We start from the raw sequence: 23,550 nt of genomic DNA on the forward strand, positions 1-23,550 counted from the left end.
ACAGAATGAGAAGCAGAGGTTTCCATTTCTATTTATAGTAACACCTGTTTGAAAACAGACGTACTGCAAAATATCAGAAAAATGTAGTTTTTTGTACTTTTTTCTCACATTTTGGATAAACAATTGCAGATTATATGTTTTTATAACTGCTAATTGGCATATGGTGACCAACAAGTAAAAGAAAGCATAAACGAAATACAGAATGAGAAGCAGAGGTTTCCATTTCTATTTATAGTAACATATGTTTTAAAAATAGACGTAATGCAAAATATCGGAAAAATGTCATTTTTTGTACTTTTTTCTAAATTTTTGGATTAATAATTGCTGACTATATGTATTTAACTGCTATTGGCATATAGTGACCAACAAGTAAAAGAAGGCATTATATCAAATACAGAATGAGAAGCAGAGGTTTCCATTTCTATTTATAGTAACATGTGTTTAAAAATAGACGTACTGTAAACTATCGGAGAAATGTCATTTTTTGTACTTTTTACTAATATTTTGGATGAATAATTACTGACTCTCTGATTTTAACTGCTATTGGCATATGGTGACTGTTACGGCCATTTCGGTTACTAGACTTTTTAGGGTCATTAGTGTGATGTGACGTCATCGTTTTTGGGGCACAGTAATTTTTTGTGTAGAGCCCGTGTTATCATGGCAGAACGCGGCAGGGCTTGGTGCCGCATTTGTTACCAGTTTGCCATTTGCTAGTTTACTATGATATTTTCCAGTCTTTGTACTGATATTTATTTCACCGGAGGAAACTTCTAATTGGTGAGTTTTTCTATGTAAATCATTTAGCTGTATACACTGTATATTTGTCATCTCGGTAAAGTTAGCATTTTTATGAACCTGGCTATCTAGTTATTGTTGAAAGTACTTGTGCACTATGTTGGAGTGATAATTATAATGCAATTAGTAAATTAGGTACAATATTGACATACATATTGTAATTTCGCTGGATATGTGCACATTTATTACGTACGGGAGATAAATCTTTTATTGCCATGTTTTTCTATCATGATTTGTGTCGAGAAGAGTTATGCCTCTTTGTTTACATTTTGACGACAGTTTTTGTGTATTGGAAGTGTTTTCTAGAACATGTAATACATCATGATTATTTGCTAGGATGTGTTATTATGTGTAACTTGCTTGAAATATCTTGTATTTATAGTATTTTTTCTTTGTATTTTTTGTAGTAAATCGTCGTCATATTTTCCACGTCATTTCCAAGTTATTTCCACGTCATATTTTCCAAGTCTACTTCTATGTCAACGTCATTCACGTCATTTCCATGTCAACTTCAACTCTAAGTCATATTTCCATGTCATTGTCATCGTCATATCTCATCATCCTCATAAATAAAATCATTGGACGCATTTACAACGTTGTTTCCTTAATTTCCTGTCCGGAGTCAGTACAAAATATTTACAATTAGAAGATGAGATGAAGGAAGGAGAGGAGGGTGAGTCACAGGAGGGTCAGCCCAGAAGGAGTGAAAGGAAGAAAAAGATGACTGAAAAAGGTGCTGAATTTACTTTTGAGACTAAGCTCAACAACAGAGAGAAATGTTACAAGACACTGTTAGCACTTAGTGATAATTTACAAAGACTTTTGGAGTCATCAGATGATAAAGACACCATCAAAACTGCTGACAGTAAATGGTTAGACAATTACGAGGACTTTCTAGAGTTCCAGGAAGAAGTTAAAGCATTCATCTCCCCGAGCGAGCAGACGGTAGATGAAGAAATATTCACCGGAAGAAATAAACAACTAACGGATGTGAAATCATCAGTCGAGAAATGGTTTTCAAGACATTCGAAAGGTGTTCCATCTGATAAACGATCCATTGTTTCGAAGTCAAGTAACTATTCAGTGGCCAAGCTTGAGGAAAAACAACATAAAGCAGAACTATTGGCAAAAGCAGCTGCGCTTAAAGAAAAGAAACAGATAGAGGAGGCCAAACTACAATTAAAAATGAAAGAAGAAGAACTTCACATACAAACAGCACTAAAGATCAGTGACGCTCGAACTAAAATTATTGAAGAACTTGAAAGGAGTGAATTGAGGGACCAACAGCTTACCGAAGCTTTGAGTGATATCCATGCAGAATTACATCACCATGGCGCACCTTTGTTTTCACCTGTACCGAAACCAACTGCACAGCAGTTACCGCATTTGCATATACCTGTGTCTACCACACAGTCTACCTTGAATCCACATGCGCCTTTGTTTACATCTGTGTCAAGGACTGTTAGTCAGCAGAACTGGAATACACCATTTGTGACTCCAGGTACTTCATCACATGTGCCTGTTAGTGTGACTACATGTACGCCACATAGTATTCCTTACATTCCTATGTCGACCCAACATAGTACGCCTTATGTACCTGCGTTACCAACCTTCGGTGACTTGTACAATTCAGGACATCCACACAGTCATAATCGTGAACATGAAGGCCTACTTATTGTGGCACAAGAACTAAATAAGCCTAAATCAGAAATACAGAAATTTGAAGGGAATCCAATGGACTACCAGAGATTCATTAGACAGTTTAATACAAGGGTGTGTGCTAATACCAGCTCATATGAAGAACGTTTGAACTTTCTTCTGCAATTTACCAGTGGTGAGGCTAACAGAATAGTGACTGGATATTCACACTTAAATGCTGAAGGAGGATACAAGGCAGCGATGGATGAATTCAAAGATCGATATGGTGATCCAGACATTGTTGCGCAAGCTTATGTGAAAAAAGCATTGAATTGGTCATCAATAAAACAAGACAATGCAAGGGGACTTGATGACTATGCAATATTCCTTACCGAGTGTCAGCATGCTGTCAATAACGTAGCCAGCGCTAGAGCCTTAGAGTATCCAGAGAACATGAAACTTATTATAAAGAAACTTCCGTTTTACTTACAAGAAAAGTGGCGAAATGTTGTGTACGAGCTCAAAGACAGAAGAGAAATTGTGAAGTTTGAGAACTTAGTGAAGTTTGTTCGTAAGGAAGCTAAAAAGGCCAACGACCCTATCTGTGGAAGAGAAGTGATGAATATCTCAACATCTTCAACCCATGGACAGAATGTTAAACCAGCCACATTCTCAAAACAGAAAGGGAACTTTGCAACTAAGACCGTGGAATCTCATCTATCTACAAACAATTATGCATATGAACAACATAGACCAAAATCATCTGGATTTGTGAAACCATGTGCTTATTGTCAAGGCACATCACATTCATTGGAAGAGTGTCGGAACATTATGAAGCTACCCCTAAAGGACAGATATGAAGTGTTGAAGTCTAAGGGACTGTGTTTCTCGTGTTTGAGATCAGGACATCTTAAGGGAGCCTGTCAACACAAGTTATACTGCGTTCACTGTAAGAAGTGTCACCCATCTATACTTCATGTGAATCCTCGACAAGGCAAGGAAAACCCAATGACTACCGATCAAAACAACAACAGCTCATCTGCAGCCGTTTCTTCAACAGCGCATATGGGGGCTGGGGACTCAGTGAGGCAAGCGCTTCCGGTCATACCAGTACGTCTGAAATCAAGAAACAGTGATAAATTTATTACAACTTATGCTTTCTTGGATTCTGGGAGTACAGCGACATTTTGTACAGAGGAAATCGCAAGATCACTACACCTTGAAGGCAAAAAGACTGTTCTTAACTTAACAACCATGGGACAGCAGAGGACAGAGAACTGTTGCATTCTATCTGGTCTTGAAGTGAGTGATTTAAATGGTGATCACACAATTGACTTACCTCCTATATACACTCAACCGGATCTGCCTATATCTAAGAAAGACATCGTTACATCCGAGGACCTACATAGATGGCCGCATCTGCGTGATGTACATATTGACACCATAGATAGTGATGTTGGTTTGTTGATTGGTGTTAACGTACCAAAAGCAATGGAGCCATGGGATGTGATTACTAGTGTACACAAAGGTCCATTCGCTGTTAAGACTCTGTTAGGATGGGTAATCAATGGACCGCTAGATACAAGACCCGAGAATGGTACTTACAGTACATACGTCACAGCCAACCGCATCGACGCAAGATTAGAGGAGCAAGTGAGATACCAATTCAATCATGACTTTAGTGAAAGAGCTATCGATGATGTTCCAGAGCCGTCAAGGGAAGACAGGAGATTTCTCGACTTTGTGAAAAATTCAGTTCGCTTTGAAAATGGACATTATGTCATTGGTCTACCATTCAAATCAGAAAATGTGATAATGCCAAACAACAGAAAACAAGCTGAACAGAGACTGAATTCGTTGGCTAAGAAACTTTGCAGTGACAGTGAATTCCATGACAATTATAAAGTCTTCATGGACAAAATTATTAGCGAAGGCTATGCACGAAAGGTACCTATAGAAGACTTGAATCAAGATGATGGACGCGTTTGGTATTTGCCGCATCATGGTGTACTACATCCCAAGAAGAAAAAACTTCGAGTTGTGTTCGACTGTGCAGCGAGGTTCCAAGGGACTTCACTGAATGAACAATTATTACAAGGCCCTAACTTGACAAACACACTCATCGGGACTTTGATGCGATTTAGAGAGGAGGAAATTGCTGTGATGGGAGATATAGATAGTATGTTCTACCAAGTACGTGTTCCGCCACAAGACGCTACTTTTCTACGATTTCTCTGGTGGAAAGATGGAAATCCTTCCAGTAGTTTACTAGAGTACCAGATGATCGTGCATTTGTTTGGAGCCACATCTTCACCTAGTTGCGCCAACTTTTGTTTACGAAAAACAGCTCAAGATTGGTCAGGACATTTTAGTGATGAGACAATAAAGACAGTTCTTCAGAATTTCTATGTTGATGATTGTCTGAAGTCAGTGAATTCTGTAAGAAATGCTGTGACATTGGTGAAAGAGTTACAGGGACTCTTGGAAAGTGGGGGATTTCATATATCGAAGTGGATCAGCAACAGTCGTGAGGTCATGTATTCGATACCAAAATCCGATAGAGCTAAGGAGGTCAAGGACTTAGATCTTGACCACGATACACTACCAGTAGAGCGAGCCCTCGGCATCCAGTGGTGTGTGAATTCTGACATCTTTCAGTTTAAACTGGACTTCAACAGGAAACCACTTACGAGGCGGGGAATTCTGTCAATGGTGAGCGGCGTATTTGACCCACTGGGATTCTTAGCTCCACTACTACTCAAGGCCAAGATCATTCTGCAGGAATTGTGCAAACTTCAGCTTGGATGGGACGATAAGATTCCAGATGACACTGCTATTCAGTGGAATAATTGGTACCAAGATCTCGAGAAATTGAGGGACTTCAAACTGAACAGATGTCTGAAACCTTATGGTTTTCATCCACTCATGGTACAGTTACATCATTTTGCTGATGCGAGCGAAACTGGATATGGTACAGTGTCATACTTGTGCATGGAGAACGCTTCTGGTGAACGTCACTGTTCCTTTATTATGGGAAAATCTCGCGTTGCTCCACTTAAGACAACATCTATTCCACGATTGGAGTTGACAGCAGCTACGGTAGCCGTCAGAACCAATAGGATGTTACTTAGAGAATTGAACATTCCTGTCCATCGTATTACATACTGGACCGACAGCATGGCCGTTCTACGTTATATTCAGAATAGTACGGCGAGATTTCATACTTTTGTTGCAAACAGATTAGCAGTTATCCACGAAGGGTCACAACCAACTGACTGGAGATACATCAACACAAGGTTGAATCCAGCGGATCATGCATCTAGAGGTATCTCTGTAGATGGCTTATTGAAACAAGAGAACTGGATCACACCCCCCAATTTCCTGTTTGAACCTGAGGATCATTGGCCAACACCAGCTTCACACCTCACTGACACAGAACTGTTTGACAATGACCCAGAGGTGAAAAAGGTTACTGTAAAGACAGTTGTCTCAAAATCACAGGAATTACGAGAGAATACAGCAGATATTAACGAACTCTTTCAACATCATTCGTCTTGGTATTTATTGAAACGTAGTGTAGCCTGGATTTTGAAGGTACGAAAAGAACTGTTGAGACGTGTTCGTGTGAAAAGACTCGATTCTTGCTCAATGGTACAGGAAGATTCTCGCGACAAGGCTTACATTTCCTATGAGGACTTGAAAGAAGCAGAAAAAGCTATACTTGGTTTCATTCAGTGGCAAGAATTTTCTACGGAAATAAGTACCCTTATGTCAAGAAACTCTAGTGTCAGTCATGGTAGCAGAATCCGGAGCCTTGATCCATTTTTGGATGCTGGTCTTTTGCGAGTCGGTGGTCGTTTACACAAGTCAAGTTTTCCAGAGGAGATGAAACATCCAGTGATTTTACCCAAAGATCATCATGTGTCCACTCTAATTCTTGAATTCATCAGGATTTGTTACATAGTGGCAGAAATCATATGCTAGCTAAGCTGAGAGAACGTTACTGGCTTATCCATGCTCCATCTGCAATTCGAAAAGTCATATCAAAGTGTGTTACTTGTAGACGACAGAGATCTAAGGTTGGAGAGCAAAAGATGGCAAGTCTGCCCAAAGATCGTATTATCCCAGACGAACCACCATTTAGCAGAGTTGGTGTGGATTACTTCGGACCATTTGAAGTCAAAGTGAAACGGAGCCGTGTGAAACGCTATGGTGTTATATTCACTTGCTTAGCTAGTCGTGCAGTGCATCTAGAGATAGCAGCTTCGTTGGATACAGATTCCTACATAAATGCACTACGTCGTTTTATAGCGAGAAGAGGACAAGTAAAGAAAATACGTTCTGACAACGGAACTAACTTTGTTGGTGCTGAACGTGAACTTAAAAAATCCATACAAGAATGGAACCAAGCACAGATCCAATCTGCGATGTTACAAAAGAACGTAGACTGGCAGTTTAACCCACCAGCTGGATCACACTACGGGGGAGCCTGGGAGAGGTTAATTAGATCTATTCGTAAAGCCATGAATAGTGTACTAAAGGAGCAGACACTTGACGATGAAGGACTTCATACTCTAATGTGTGAAATTGAATATACAATCAACGACCGACCAATAACCAAGAACACGGATCAACACGGTGACTTGGAGCCACTTACTCCAAACCATTTGCTTTTGATGAAGAGGAAACCTAACCTTCCTCCAGGAGTCTTCGATAAGACAGATCTGTAACACAGACGCCGTTGGAGACAGATACAATATATGGCCAACTTGTTCTGGCATCGTTGGGTACGCGAGTACTTACCACTTCTCCAGGAACGACAAAAATGGCATGATATCAAGAGAAACTTTCAAATCGGTGATATTGTGTTAGTTGTAGATTCGAACGCCCCAAGGAACTCTTGGCCGATGGGAGTAGTACATGAGACAATTCCTGACAGAAATGGACTTGTGCGTCAGGTCAAGGTGAAAACTTCGACAAACATTTTAACGCGACCTGTCGATAAGCTGTGTATGATCCTAGGAATGGACTAAGAGACTGTTTGAGATGTGCTTACTAGAGACTTTGAATATATGAATATTCTTCTTTATCATGTACATGTATTGAATTTGCTAGGTATTATGTTTATCATGTGCATATATCATTTTTGATGAGAATTTAGTACAGTGTAACCTGTTTAACTTGCATTGTATTTTTATACAATTTTTGGGTTAATGGATATAATGTATATATCTATTTTTGTAATTGTGTCACATTTGTTCCACAATTAGGGGGCTGGATTGTTACGGCCATTTCGGTTACTAGACTTTTTAGGGTCATTAGTGTGATGTGACGTCATCGTTTTTGGGGCATAGTAATTTTTTGTGTAGAGCCCGTGTTATCATGGCAGAACGCGGCAGGGCTTGGTGCCGCATTTGTTACCAGTTTGCCATTTGCTAGTTTACTATGATATTTTCCAGTCTTTGTACTGATATTTATTTCACCGGAGGAAACTTCTAATTGGTGAGTTTTTCTATGTGAATCATTTAGCTGTATACACTGTATATTTGTCATCTCGGTAAAGTTAGCATTTTTATGAACCTGGCTATCAAGTTATTGTTGAAAGTACTTGTGCACTATGTTGGAGTGATAATTATAATGCAATTAGTAAATTAGGTACAATATTGACATACATATTGTAATTTCGCTGGATATGTGCACATTTATTACGTACGGGAGATAAATCTTTTATTGCCATGTTTTTCTATCATGATTTGTGTCGAGAAGAGTTATGCCTCTTTGTTTACATTTTGACGACAGTTTTTGTGTATTGGAAGTGTTTTCTAGAACATGTAATACATCATGATTATTTGCTAGGATGTGTTATTATGTGTAACTTGCTTGAAATATCTTGTATTTATAGTATTTTTTCTTTGTATTTTTTGTAGTAAATCGTCGTCATATTTTCCACGTCATTTCCAAGTTATTTCCACGTCATATTTTCCAAGTCTACTTCTATGTCAACGTCATTCACGTCATTTCCATGTCAACTTCAACTTCAAGTCATATTTCCATGTCATTGTCATCGTCATATCTCATCATCCTCATAAATAAAATCATTGGACGCATTTACAACGTTGTTTCCTTAATTTCCTGTCCGGAGTCAGTACAGTGACCACAAGTAGAAGAAAGCCTGATATCAAATACAGAATGAGAAGCAGAGGTTTCCATTTCTATTTATAGTAATATGAGTTTAAAAATAGACATACTGTAAACTATCGGAAAAATGTAGTTTTTTGTACTTTTTTCACATTTTGGATGAGCAATTGCAGACAATATGTTTTTACTGCTATTGGCATTCACTGACCAACAAGTAAAAGAAAGCATATACAAAGTACAGAATGTGAAGCAGAGGTTTCTGTTTCTATTTATAGTAACACATGTTTGAAAATAGACATGCTGCAAATTCTCGAGAAAATGTAGACTTTCGCACTTTTTTTTCTAACATCAGGGATGGTCAAAGTGCGGACAAACGGCTTTTATTTGTTATTGACAGAATGTGACTAACGAGTATGAAAAAGCTTTAGCTAAAGTGTATAAGAGTAATGTTAAAGGGTAATTTTACATTTCTGCCTATAGTAACACATATTTATAAATAATCAGGAAAATAAAGAATCTTTCGTTTTTTCTCAAATTAGGGATATGAAATTTGCAATCAAACTTTCATTAGCTGTAACTGACATGGCTAATTGTACTCGGCGCGCCAGCGCGTCCACCTCATTCCAATACATATATCACAAAAGTATGTTCTCCCTGCATTAAAAAACTCAAATGACAGCGATTTTCTTTATAAATTAAGCATTATCGTTTATATTCAGGTCGACAGCCCAAGTCCGATTGAAATTCTTTGAAAATCCAGAAAATTTCAAGGTTCAAGGTCACTGAAGAAAAATTTCATAATCGTGTTCGCTCCATATCTTTCTTATGGATGAACTTGGTAGGTTCTCATTTCACACAAAGACTGCTCATGACCTAAGAGTGTGTCATAACCTTGACGCAAGGTCATTTGGGGAAGTTCAAGGTCACTTAAGAAAAAATTATTTATGTCTGGTCTATATCTTTTTTATGGCTAAACTTGAATCTACTACTTCACACAAACATTGCTTATTACCTGATTTTCTGTCATTACTTTGATCCAAGGCCATTAATGCAAGGTCAAGGTCACTGACAGAAAAAGTTCGTAATTCGTGTCTGGTCCGTATATTTAGTCTGTTTTTTTTTATTAGGATGCGCCTTCGTTTCATTTAATTATGAAAATATTATGAGCAATTACATTTGCATTAAAAATGCTTTAGCATTTCTCTCTTCTCTTAGAATAAGATCCATTAAATATTCACGATTTAGCACCTCTGAAAAACCCAGCGGGGGTATTTAGTCCCGTTTGGACAGTTCTAGTTTAAACTGACATAGTGAATTGAGACAACGGCTCCTAGGGAAAATTTTCTGGATCCACCTAACAAAAGAATTTCAATCGAGCTGGGGCTGTCGACCTGAGTATAAACGATAATGCTTAATTTATAAAGAAAATCGCTGTCATTTGAGTGTTTTAATGCAGGGAGAACATACTTTTGTGATATATGTATTGGAATGAGGTGGACGCGCTGGCGCACCGAATACAATTAGCCATGTCAGTTACAGCTAATGAAGTTTGACTGCAAATTTCATATCCCTAATTTGAGAAAAACGAATGATTCTTTATTTTCCTGATTATTTATAAATATGTGTTACTGTAGGCAGAAATGTAAAAGTACCCTTAAACATTATTCTTATACACTTTAGCTAAAGCTTTTTCATACTCGTTAGTCACATTCTGTCAATAATTTGAGAAAAACGAATGATTCTTTATTTTCCTGATTATCTATAAATATGTGTTACTATAGGCAGAAATGTAAAAATACCCTTAAACATTACTCTTATACACTTTAGCTAAAGCTTTTTCATACTCGTTAGTCACATTCTGTCAATAACAAAAAAAGCCGTTTGTCCGCACTTTGACCATCCCTGATTTTAGAAAAAAAAGTGCGAAAGTCTACATTTTCTCGAGAATTTGCAGAATGTCTATTTTCAAAGATGTGTTACTATAAATAGAAATAGAAACTTCTGCTTCACATTCTGTATTTCATATATGCTTTCTTTTACTTGTTGGTCAGTGAATGCCAATAGCAGTAAAAACATATTGTCTGCAATTGCTCATCCAAAATGTGAAAAAAAGTACAAAAAACTACATTTTTCCGATAGTTTACAGTACGTCTGTTTTCAAACAGGTGTTACTATAAATAGAAATGGAAACCTCTGCTTCTCATTCTGTATTTGATATAAGGCTTTCTTTTACTTGTTGGTCACCATATGCCAATAGCAGTTAAAAACAGAGAGTCAACAATTATTCATCCAAAATTTAGAAAAAAGTACAAAAAACGACATTTTCCCGATATTTTGCATCACTTCTATTTTTAAACATGTGTTACTATAAATAGAAATGAAAACCTTTGCTTATCATGCTGCATTCCATTGAATGTTCTTTTGTTCTTGTCAGTCACATAATATCAGTTACAGTTAGTGACTGTAAGTTGGTAAATTTCATATCTCTAATTTGAGAATTAGTGGAAAATCAACATTAAACAGTTAATTTCATATGTGTCTATTTTTAGACATTTGTACTATTTATAGAGATGAGAGCCTGTCCTCAATAATTTGTGAGATATTATACTATTCCTTGTTCTAATTGATGAAATATTGGAGAGATCCATATACTTATTATTTATGATTCAGTGGAGCTTCAAAATGAGGAAAAATTTACATTTTTCATCATTTTATGAGACATGTCTATATTTAGGCATTTGAAGCTATAAATAGAAAACGGAAATCCCTGAAAATAATATGCATGGTAGTTATTGGTGTCCAGTCTCTGACATTAGCACATTGACTTTTACAGTATATTTCATAATTACTTTGCAAAGGCATCTAAAACTCTGCCCAAATTTCATTTTTTGGATTTTTCTGAAATATGTCTATTTTTAGATATATGTTACTAAAAATAGCCTTGAGATCCCACTCCAATTTTTTCATGAGGGGACACTACTAATACTGAAGTTTGACGACACGCATATGATTTGAAAAATTTCCGTAGACAATTTTTTTTATTTAACTTTAAATTTCTCAAAAAATGCCAAATTTTCCATTTTTTACATTTTGAGAAACTATGCTATTTTGCCGAACCATTTTCTAAGAGTGGGGTCAATTCTGGAATAACTGGTTATATGCCCTGTATTCTTTAACAGTTGATGTTTTCTTATGATACAAAGATTTATATTTGAGTTCACTACATAAAGATAAAAATGCATTCATATTTCCTCAATTTTCATGCTTTTGTTTGGTCAAAAATGGCCGAAAATGGCCAAATTCAATGGATCCGTCTCCATGGCAACCGGGTGCACGTGGGAAACTTCTAACACCATATTTGCTGGTTTTGTACCAAGGTGCATCTGAGGTGCAAATTTCATCAAAATCGGAGACATGTCGTTTCCAAGCCCTATAGTAAATTTTTTGGTGCTTACAGAGAATGCATGTTAAATATTACCTGTTTTATGTTATTTAATAAAATCTTATATATCTTTGTGAAGAATTTGTGGTTTGTTGAATTTGGTGTATAGATGTGCAAAGAATAATGTTTTTAGGGTCATCTGTCACTTGGTTTACCTACTACTGTATACATGTACAGGGTTATTTTTGCCCCTTGTTATTTTTGCTCTTTCACATTTGGAAACAAGTTGGTCCTGTTTTAAAGAACAAGAGCCACAAAGCATCAAAATCCGCACCGTATTCAAAATTTATGAATTTTTGTTAAATGATAGTCTAGTATGTGTATGTTGTAAACCAGTTTATCTTTTAACAATATCTTTTATAGTTTCTTTTTACAAGTGTTTAAAATAAGCATTGTTTTTTCGAATGAAATACTATGACGTCAGGACGTTGACGTTAAACACGTTAAAATCATGATGTTGAAATTATTTATAAGAGGTAACAAATTTAAACTGATGGAAAATAATTTACAAGAGTAGGATTACAATTAAGCATTGAATTCATATTTTGGGATGTCTTCGGTCCTATAACACACCTGGCCGTGCCGACAAATTATCATACCGCGCGTTAGCGCGGTATGATAATTTGTCGGCACGGCCAGGTGTGTTATAAGACCGAAGACATCCCAAAATATGAATTCAATGCTTATATTTACATTCTCTAATTTTTCCTTTTCATAATTGCTCATTTCGTTAATCTTAAATGTGGATTTAGAGCCCTTCAAAACTGTCGTGGTTGATAGATGTAAGAGCTGTCTGTGACGTCAAACGACGTTAGATGACGTTGCAAAGTTAAATGACGCAAACAAACATTGCGAGGAAAAAATTGACAAACTAATTCTTAACGCACATTACGTTAATTTTTACGTTAATTTTTCAGGGTTAAAGTTTTTCATTAAATTTAAATAAAACATTTTACATTTTGGTTTTCTTAGAGTATTGAAAATGCATTTAGTTCCTACTGTGTATTCTCACGCGCGGTGACAAGGTTTCGCGTGTGTTATAGAAATTTGAACGTCGTGGATTTCTAATAGATTTCATAAGAAAAATTACACTGAATGTAAATATTAAATATTGAATATTTTATCGAGTGTTTTAGGGGCTATGAGGTGGGGGTGGTGTTGTTTTGTTGTGAAAAAAGAAAGAGCACGTGTACTAAGCTGAATATTTTAGCAATTGTTTAGATGATGTCATGTTTTATTAAGAATTAGTTTCCTTAAATAAAATAAATTATTTGAGATATTAAGGGCTTTATTCCACTTAGTATTCTCCTGCTGCTGTGAGAAACAAAATCCACCAAAATATTTCATACATGTTAATATGAAGGGAAAAAAGCAATCAAAAAGGTTTCACCCGAGAATACCTATAGAATACATGATATATATTTATTATAAACATTAAATAAAAAAACAGGTTGAAAAGTGGATAAAGTTTGAAGACGTCATTTATCAGGTCGTCAATTTGAATGCAATTAAAGTTTTACGCAGTTTCCCAGACATCTCCAATGAAATAGTGTAACATAATAGACGGTAATGGTGACGGTTCGGCTCATCAGAGATCAATTAATCTTAAACCTTGCCCCCTTCCTCCTAATTTTGCCGAAATATAGAATACTATAGAAAACATAGGTAGTATATGCTTGTGTCCCTTCAATAATACGTCTGATGACTTTTTTTTTTTTGCTTGTCGAGGAAATTTTGGTAGTTGATAGTGAGCCCAGCTGAAGAAATGTGACTGTGTCCCCCCCCCCCCCTTCCAACTGAAATTGCTTCCTGCAAGCCCGAAGTAAGAAGACTTCTACTAGGTTCCTGTCTCCTGATGGACAATACATACCGACAAACATCTCGTGGTAGTATTGAATGATGCTATCAATACAGACCATTGAAAAGATTTCATACATGTATTTACACGCAGTTGAAAAATGTAAGAGTTTGTTTATTGCATTCTACATTACAACTTGTTATTTAAAGCTTTAAGAGGTCCCATATATAGGTACCAGATTTATTGTCGTCTAACCAAATACCAATGGCAATTCCATGTACGTGCATCAGTGTTCAATTCTGTCCAGACCCTATCCCTCCGCTGGAATTTGCAAAGTTGATAAATGTATATACTAAGCCAATTAAAAGTGAGCATAGACCCCTTCCTATAAATGCAGATCCCTCATTGAAAATGTGGATCTATGTGAAATTGGTAGTAAAAGTCATAAAAGATATAGAAATGAAGCTTTAAAAGTCAACGACTAACTCCCCCCCCCCCACACACACACACACGTTTTTTTAGCCTGTCAAGAAATTTTCCGGTTGAAAAATTATTTTTTTCGACCGGGGTTCCCCACCCCTGGAAATTTTCCTGGATCGATGCCTGCATTAATTATAAATAATATGATGTAATCCCTCTTAATTTGTACATGATTTTTGTTACCCGGATTCATACGCGGATCTACAGGAAGGGGGTCGGGGGGATTTTCAAGGTTATTAAATGTATATACTAAAGCAAGAAAAAAAGTTACCTTGGACCCCCTCTGGAAACGCAGACCCCCCGCCTGGAAAACGCGAAATTGTGTAAAATGGGTATGAAAAGTGAAAGATTTCAGGCAATACCCCCCCCCCCCCTACGAAATTGGCTTTTTATGTTTTGGCGAGTTTAGTTTTTTTTCCTGGGTTGGATTTTTTTTGTTTCGACTGGGGTGGACCCCCCCCCCCCCCCCCTGGAAATAATTTCTGAATTTGCGGATTTGTGTTATCAGTTTCAAATTATTAGTATTCATGTATTTCCATATGAGTTTTACTTGATAAGTATTTTAATTAAATCACTGCACCCGATATTACAATCACATCACTAAGAAATACGTGAAAACTGGAGGACTCCTTATCTAACTACAGTCGACTTAAAAAAAAAACTTTTTTACGGAATACATGTAGCTATACATGTATTTGAGCAGACCTTTACGCATCTGACTTTGAACTCGAACAGGAAATTAGATTCTAATGAAAACTGAAAGGGAAAAAAGTAAATTACATGTTGAGCAGCTTATTAACGCATCCGACTTTTTAATTATTAAATATCTCCATGGTCAAATCTGTATCACATCCTGTATGTATATATCTAGCCGAGATCCCTAAAATTAAATTTCAAAGACTGTTGTACATAAAATATTTACAATGATCGAAGGAGAGCGGACTCTGTGTGAACAGATTGATAGGGTGAACAGACCCAATACCATGCAAGTATGAGTCCGAGGGAGGGATCGAGGCCCCAGGCCTAATATTGTTCGAGGTTTGATATAATAATGGGTTGTGATATAAATTTTGACACATATTATTCTTTTGATTTTAAATTTGAAAATACGTATACATGTAAATAATCATGAATTTATTATTCCGAATATGTGCACTTTTGATAATTAAGCATCTGCATGCTTGAGTTTCTGTTTCGCACCACTTCATCTAATATATGCGATTCATGTATTAAATGTGTGATAAAAAATAAAAGAATTAGACATTTTTATAACGATACATTTGAGATATTTTATGTTAAGCAGTTGACAATATGAAAGATCCAAGGTGAAAGTGGGTATCCTTCCTACTGTCTTGGTTTAGAAGAATAAGTTGTTTTTGTTTTTTGTTTTGCCAACCTTACCCCCTTTATTTAAAAAGACCTGTTGCTTAACTTGAGTGCAAGTGGTCATCTACAGAAGATACAGGGAATATTTTTTAAAGTCATATTACTTAGAAATGATATTAATATTTTTTTCATTTTAATCCCTGGTGAAAATAGCGTTGTTTCGAGAGAGAGAGAGAAAAAAATTGAAAATGCATACTCGTGACGGTAGCACGTTTTTCATGTCTTATGCATTGTACGGTTGCCTCTCGTAAATTACATATGTGTAGAATTGATTATGTGTTCGTTCATATATTCAATAAAAACAATATAACCCTTTTGGATAGAATCTTTTAAATCTGAAATCTCCCACTCTAGATCGGCGCATATACATGTACAGAAGGTTCAATAATTCGTCACATATATCATGATGTCTTGGTTCTTGAAATGTTTTCAACTGTAAATATACAGAAATGTCGAAGACATTCTTGGTAATTTTTAAAACGCTAATTGGTATGCTCCTGTTTTTTATTTAGCCAATTTATAATACCGATATTTGTTATGTTTGGCGATGCAGATGTCATGAAATTATTTGCGTTTTTAATCGCCAAACATTTAATTTCAATTGATTTATTGGACCTTTGTGCTGGTAGTTTTATCTGTTGTAGGCTGTTTCAGAAGTAATATCCCTTTGATTACATAGTGACCATGGCGACGAGGCGTTGGGATCGAGTTGTAAACAGGAATTTACCAAAAAAAAAAAAAAAAAAAATGCAAAAAGAGTATATATTAAAAAAAAAAAACATATTAGAAATATAATAAATTGAATCTAAATATTTCAAGAAAAAGTCTTGGGTCAGAACCACGGTACGGGTACAAAGAAGTCGACAATACTACATGCTGTTATATTTTGTAAAGCACATGGTTTTCGTTTTCCTTTTTCCTACCACAACACAAAATCCATTATACAAGACAATTCATTTTGATACATTTTTAAAGTAGAAAGCACAAAAATTATTATTTTTGGTATTATCATGGAATATTTCCGAAAATCTGCTGTGGTGGTCGGTTTTCAGAGGTTTGATATGGAAAGAAAAGTTAAGTTTTCGATGTGGCCACACGTGACAAACAAAATAAAAATATGCCCTATGTATTTACTTTTTTATCCTCTTTTTAATGACATAAATTTCATTTTGTTTATAGGGTGTGACCAAAGTCAAATTTTGAGTTAAAGATGTAAAAAATGGTTGATTTTGTTAAAAATCAGCAAAGTGCACGTGTTTAGACGTTTACTGTACAAATATTACGTCATCAAATGAAAAATGTGACGCGGACCTTTTGAGCTCAAGACTAGTAGATAATAATATATTCATCATTTTTTTCTCTTTTACTTCCGTTAAAATTTCCTTAAAAATGTAGGCCGATTTTGCACCTTCGTGGCTTTACTTCTTTGCCCAGAGAGATTTTTGTTTAAGATATTATACTGTTTACTTTGAATTTGCCCCGTTTTAAATTTGCCCACTTCCGATGAGGGCAAAAGGGGCGAAAATAAAATGGGGCAAAAATTTCCCTGTATACAGTATTCAACTGTCATTCATTTTGTAAGGCTCAACATTAGTCCAGTGGCGGATTTAAGGGGGGGGGGCGCACCCGGCGCGTGCCCCCCTAAAATTGTCAAAGTTAACGTAAATCACAGTTTCGTCTAGAAAATGTTAATATGTCTACTTGGTAGACCTCATTTTTACCCTACAAAATCTCTAGAACCCAGAAGCTTTGCCCTGGATCCACTGGGGTCCTCAAGGCGGCCCCCAGACCCCTTGCCTACTTTTGGCGCCCCCTCTAACTTCAATTCCTGGATCCGCGCCTGATTACATATTTTAAACATTTTCATCTTCACTGAAACCATTGAATCAATTTCAAAAACTTTGGTACGTAGCATATCTGATTAATACGATTTCTTGGAAAGATCAAAAGTAATGTGGTCTTCCAAAAATAAAAATGCCACTTGTTTCCGACTGCGATGGAACCAAGTTGGTCATAACTGAAAATGAATAATTGAAAAATTCATTATTTACACATACACCTTAATATGAAATCTTTCTCACAGATATCTAATATTTTAAATCGGTGTTGCATGATCATAGTGTCTTGCTGTGAGTTGTCAACCATTTGCCAAAATTTTAAAATGGTTTAATTAGGCCCTAAGGTGGGCCTTGGTGCATGCTCATATTAAGATATTAGTACATGGATCTATTTTATCTACATGTACTCAATTAAATAGTCAAAAGTTACATTATCTTAATGAACATATAGCTCTCTACCAAAATTATTGAAATTTATGCCCCCCCCCCCCTCGGAAAATGTTAATGCTTCTTGGGTCCTTCATTTGGGTAGGTCGGGGAAGTTGGATATGTATACTCCTTTGACTCATGACATATGCCATAGTGGCAGTCAAACTTTGGTATGATTTTTAGGACTAACCCTTTCCAAGAAATGTGAAATTTATGGTACCACTACCAGAGGTTTTGGACTGAGATGGTCTTATATTGAAGGTAATTTATATTGCTGAGAATCTTCATTAATTATGGACATGTAGCATGCAGACTTATTTGCATGATCTTAATAAGCCTTTGGCTCTCGTTTCCTTGGGGACAGATTGGGTCACAGGGTAGTGATATATGTAAATTGAAATTTATTATACCTTGTACCTCATCTTTATTTCTGGACTTCAAGGAGGCATTACCTGCATTGATTTTGATAATGACTACAATCTCAATCAATGTGTAAAAGATTTGTCTTAAATTTCAGAGTAGTTCCAGGTGGGTCAAAGGTCATAGTTGAAGATAATACTAGTATACTGGTGACCTTCACGGCCCATGGGCCTCTTGCATTGTGAATTCTTTTGGCTGCCAATTCACTCGAATTAAATTTGTTGTCAGTATTCAATGAACTAATAATGGATAAATATGTATTTTTAAAAAATAACTAAAGTAAACATGTTTCATCCCAAATCTTATATAGCCTCTCTGGTGCCAGGCCATGTACTGTGAATATATACGGTGTCTTGTACCAGCAAGAGTGCTTTGATGGAGGGTTGTAGTGGTAAAACCATTTTATCCTCGTCGTGTGTAGTTTTAACTGTTCTAAACAAAGGCCAATATATACATCCTCAAGTGGAAAGAACGGAACATTTTCCGCGATTTCGTGGATCTTTTTGACCACCTTGAATGACGTCACGTACCCAGTTCCACTGCAAAATGGCGGGAAAACTTCTCTGTTGTATAAACGTTCTGATATGTAATACTTAGACTTTGGGTCTCTGTGAGGCTTTTCCTTCTTCATACAATAACCTCCGATATGTGTTTCGAAGATCCGCCCATACTTTGGCAGCAAAATGGACAAAGTATTTGGCACATGGACCCACATATCGTCATCAGTTTTCATGACGAATTTAGTCGTTGGACAGGTTTCTGTTGTCCATTTGATACCCATACGTGTCTTCAACGTAAGATTCCAGTAGCTGTCACGGAACGTTCCTTGAATTATGTCATGATTTCTTTCATTTTCCTCATAGATCATATCGTTGATAGAACCCCTTGTAGATAAACCCAACAAAAAGACATACTTCACCAAACCCTGTTGAGTTTCAGTAACATTTAACCACGTTCTCCGCAAAGCGTTACGTTGATCGAATCCTTCGGGTGCCGATGCTATAAGAAAAAGAAGGTGAGTGGAATTGGTGCATATACCAGGATTTTCGATAACATAGTCGTACGTGTATTTAAAGCAACCATTGCACGTTAGGTTCCTGGTTGGAACCAATGGCGTATTGCGTTGGTAGGCAGTTATGTCCATTAATGCAGTGCTCCGAGAATCAAGCACATTATCTCCTCGTGCATTTCCTTCATCACCCAAACCCTGCAATGGATAGTTTTTCCTGATTTGGTCCAAACCGAAATTTTGGATATGAATGAGGGAAATGTTGGTTCCTAGAAATGGATTTATTATTACAATAGCACGAGATTTTAAATACTGATGTGTGATAGTAAACACAGCAAACAAAATGAAGTTGATGATCACAGCTACCAGCAGTCCGTATTGCAGATAGGTACCAATCGTTGTTTTAGCTCTCAAATGTAGCATATTTTTCAAAAATTCCTGAAGCAAAAAGGAAGTTGGTTAGGTAAATCCATAGATATATCAGGCCACGAATATGTATTGTCACTAAAATTCACCAGAAGTGACTGATAAAAGACGGGTTAACAGATAAAGGTCAGTCAGATGGATCAGCAAAATGGTCACAATTGTAGAACTCTACAAGGTTCTTGTAGACAAATGTGCCAGAAAAGAACAAGGTTGAAAATTTTCTGATACAGAAATTATCGCAAGTATTAAGTATATTGGGAAATTATTAAAATTTAAGACAAAATCAATGTTAATTCACAAAAAATGTAAAAGTATTGCATGATACTTTTAAAAATTCATATGCTGTAGGAAAGAATTTTTACACGGTCATATATTGTACATCAATATTGGAGGTGGGTGGGGGGGGGGGGGTTAAATTGAAAAAAAATCTAAATCCCGTACGGATATCATAATTTTTGGGAAATGCTAGTAAATAGCCTGTGGTAGAGATGTGCAGTTTTTTGCCATATGTTTATTTTTGTGATTTCATTTCTTAATATAATGTCAGTGCAAAGAAAGGTTCCTGTAAAGTCAAGCTCAATCTATATAGTGTTGATTCGAGTCAATAAATACTGGTATCTTATTGGTTTTGTCAATCATCAATTCAATAAGAAGCACACTTTTTTCCATATTAAGTAAGAACGAAAAACGTTTCAGTTTATCAAGTAACGGACGGACCAAAAAATTAGTTACAAGAAAAAATTATTGAAAAAGGGTAAATATGATTTGCCTTCATAGCATTAAGAGTAAAATAAGTGATAAGTTTTGTTCTGAGAGAAAATATCATACTTTTGAAAATGAGAGTGAAATGGACTTTATATCAACGGATGACAACCAAATGAAATCTTTATTCAAAGAGGAAAATAGTAACACTGCTGACGGTAAAATAACGGTCTGGCAGGCCGGGTGGAATATCACCAATGCGATCCAGGTTAGTCTTGCTACCGTTAAATACTATCACCATGATCACTTGAGTTCTTTTTTCCCCTCGACCCTCTCATTTCAACATCAAATATCTCTAAAAAAAATTCTAAATATCTTGCATACTTTTTGTTTATGAATTTCTAGGGGATGTTTATAGTAAGTTTCCCGTACGCTCTTCGACAAGGCGGATACTGGACTCTTCTAGCGATCCCCATGGTGGCCGTCATCTGTACTCATACCAGCAAGATCATAGTAAAATGTCTGTACGAAGAAGATTCTTGTGGCAACCAGATTAGAGTTCGCAACAGCTATGCTGACATCGCTGAAAGAGTCTGGGGGGCTAAGTTCGGAAGACGTCTGCTAATTTTTGCACAAGTAATAGAACTCTCCATGACCTGTATCCTTTATATTCTTGTTAGTGGAGAGCTTCTTCATGGTTGCTTCCGGTCACGTGACGTGAGTCTTGCCACGTGGACAATCCTCAGTACCGTGCCACTTCTTCCTTGTGTGTTTTTACGAAGTATTCGATGTGTGTCCAACCTGAGCTTCTGGTGCACTGTAACTCATATGATAATAAACGCAATCATCATAGTATATTGCTTAACTCAAGTGTCCCATTGGCACTGGGACCAAATGCCAGTGAAGATCAACATTTGGGAGTTTCCAATCTCTCTTGGGATTGTTGTTTTTAGTTACACTTCACAAATATTTGCACCAACGTTAGAAGGCAGCATGAAAAATCCCAAACGATTCACACAGATGTTATACTGGACTCACATCGCTGCTGCCATCTTTAAAAGCGTGTTCGCATACGTTTGCTTCTTAACCTGGGGAAGAGAAACGATGGAGGTTATCACCAACAATTTAACACAGCCTGGATTCAAAATCACTATAGACCTCATACTGGTTCTAAAAGCTCTACTTTCGTTCCCACTTCCGTACTTTTCAACTGTTGAAATAATTGAACAAGAATGCTTCAATTTGAAGAATCGTTTTTCGTCATTTTCTGGGGATCAACACGCGTTAAAACCGTGGACTGTTGTCTTACGATTCTTTCTTGTCATTGGTATTATGCTGCTAGCCGTGTTCTTACCACATTTTTCAATACTTATGGGATTGGTCGGGAGTTTTACGGGTACGATGCTGTCTTTTGTATGGCCATGTTACTTCTATCTCCGAATTCATGGTAGTAAATTGCTCTGGTACGACAAGTTAGTGAATTGGATTGTCATTGTGCTTGGGGTTGCTATTGGTGGAATCGGCATGTACTATTCTGGAATCGCACTTCATCACGCAATGGACCATCAATCCAGAGCAACAACTTTCAACAGTACATTAATGGGTGTGGAATAAATAGCCCTGGCAACAAATGTGCCGCAATAGATCTTGCAAGTTTTGATCAGATACGAGTTGAGGAATTAGCTGATGGTGATAATATTTGTATCTAATTGATCCATAGATTAAAAAAAATGTTACTGTACTGTAGTCTAGATGTCTCTTTGTCTCCACCCATCATTCAACTTAAACTTCGCAAATTTGCTACAAGTTATCGAGAATAATTAAAGCAGTGAACTCATTTTTGTAAGTTAATATACTGTACCTATACTAAAGCTGCAATTGACAATTAATATTAGTTGATCTATGTAATGACCTTCACGTTAGGTTATAAATATGCTATAAACTTTAGAGGAGGAGAACATTCCAGCCTCTATTTCTCTTGCTGCAAAGGAGAATATAGTCCGAAAAAGATTTTTCGGACTAAGGAGAATACAGATTGTATGTACAATTACGGCGTTCCACTTTTTACCTGTTGCACGCGTGGCGGATTTGTAACCTACGGTATTCTAACAAAGTGACTGGCTTTAGAATATATTATAAAATTCCTGACTTGGCAACAACTTTGATTTGGAGAAAAACTTTCCAAGATTATAATAGGCGACCGCACAAAGTCTGTTTGAAACAGCCACGTAGCATCGTTTTTGAAAGTGGGGGCCAGCCAGAGAAATTTTTTTTGACTTACCTGAAAAGGTTGACAAGCAAAAAAAAAAAAAAATGGGGGGGGGGCAGCCCCCCCCCCCCCCCCCCCCCGTGTTGCTACGTGCCTGTGAAACAACATCATCTAAGTACTGGTTGTGATCTAATATATAAAGCGGACAGTGTGGCAAAGTCATTGGTTGAAGTAAAACCAGGTTACAGCAAATATTTCATAAATAGAGGTGTTCATGGAAACGGTATTATTTTACTATAAATATCTGAATTGAACGATTTAGCCTTATCTTTCGTTGTCGTTTCAAGAACACACCAGGTTAGGATGACTCCATATCAATATAGCATACAACTTTGTTGTTCTTTAGCTAAAAGATTGTTTTAAAGATTTTCTTCCTATATACTAGTATTACTTTGTAAAACTTTGATTCCCCATTGTTGCCCCCCCCCTACCCCAAGGGGTCAATATTTGAAAAAAAATTAAATGTTCACTATATGAGGATGCTAACATGTTAATAAGACTTAACATAGCTCTTTGCTCTTGAGATTTTTTTACTCCGTTTTCGTATGTAAAACTTTGATCCACCATCGTTGCCCCATCCTTACCTTCGGATTATGATTTGAACAAACTTGAATCTACCCTACCTGAGGATGCTTCCATTTAAATATCACTAAATCATAGCTAGGCTATTCTTGAGATTTATTCAGACAGATTTGTTAAGTATATTTCTATGTAAAACTTTGTGGCCCCACCCTACCCCCAGGGGTCACGATTTGAACAAAATTGAATCTTCACCAC

At 36.6% G+C, this 23,550-nt stretch overlaps 3 protein-coding genes across 3 annotated transcripts; 2 read left to right on the top strand and 1 right to left on the bottom strand.

Annotated features, from left to right (window-relative positions):
• Positions 1-1,452: 1,452 nt before the first annotated feature.
• Positions 1,453-6,420, top strand: LOC134242894 (uncharacterized). The gene has a single exon (XM_062725095.1). The coding sequence runs from the start codon at positions 1,453-1,455 to the stop codon at positions 6,418-6,420; it is 4,968 nt and encodes a 1,655-aa protein (XP_062581079.1).
• Positions 6,421-18,641: 12,221 nt separating this feature from the next.
• LOC134242895 (beta-1,3-galactosyltransferase 5-like) lies at positions 18,642-19,799 on the bottom strand. Its single transcript, XM_062725096.1, has one exon. It carries the CDS (start codon positions 19,797-19,799, stop codon positions 18,642-18,644), a length of 1,158 nt encoding a protein of 385 aa, XP_062581080.1.
• A 1,110-nt stretch (positions 19,800-20,909) lies between these two features.
• Positions 20,910-22,184, top strand: LOC134242880 (vesicular inhibitory amino acid transporter-like). The gene has a single exon (XM_062725081.1). The coding sequence runs from the start codon at positions 20,913-20,915 to the stop codon at positions 22,116-22,118; it is 1,206 nt and encodes a 401-aa protein (XP_062581065.1). The 5' UTR covers positions 20,910-20,912; the 3' UTR covers positions 22,119-22,184.
• Positions 22,185-23,550: the final 1,366 nt, after the last annotated feature.

The sequence above is a fragment of the Saccostrea cucullata genome, unplaced genomic scaffold (genome assembly GCF_032062105.1).
Source record: "Saccostrea cucullata isolate Sc308-1 unplaced genomic scaffold, CSIRO_AGI_Scuc_v1 ctg191, whole genome shotgun sequence".
In the NCBI taxonomy this organism is placed as follows: domain Eukaryota; kingdom Metazoa; phylum Mollusca; class Bivalvia; order Ostreida; family Ostreidae; genus Saccostrea; species Saccostrea cuccullata.

Bases quoted from the DNA above. Each gene is read 5' to 3' on its own strand.
- LOC134242894 (XM_062725095.1), top strand. From the start codon at position 1,453: ATGAAGGAAGGAGAGGAGGGTGAGTCACAGGAGGGTCAGCCCAGAAGG.
- LOC134242895 (XM_062725096.1), bottom strand. From the start codon at position 19,799: ATGCTACATTTGAGAGCTAAAACAACGATTGGTACCTATCTGCAATAC.
- LOC134242880 (XM_062725081.1), top strand. From the start codon at position 20,913: ATGTTTATAGTAAGTTTCCCGTACGCTCTTCGACAAGGCGGATACTGG.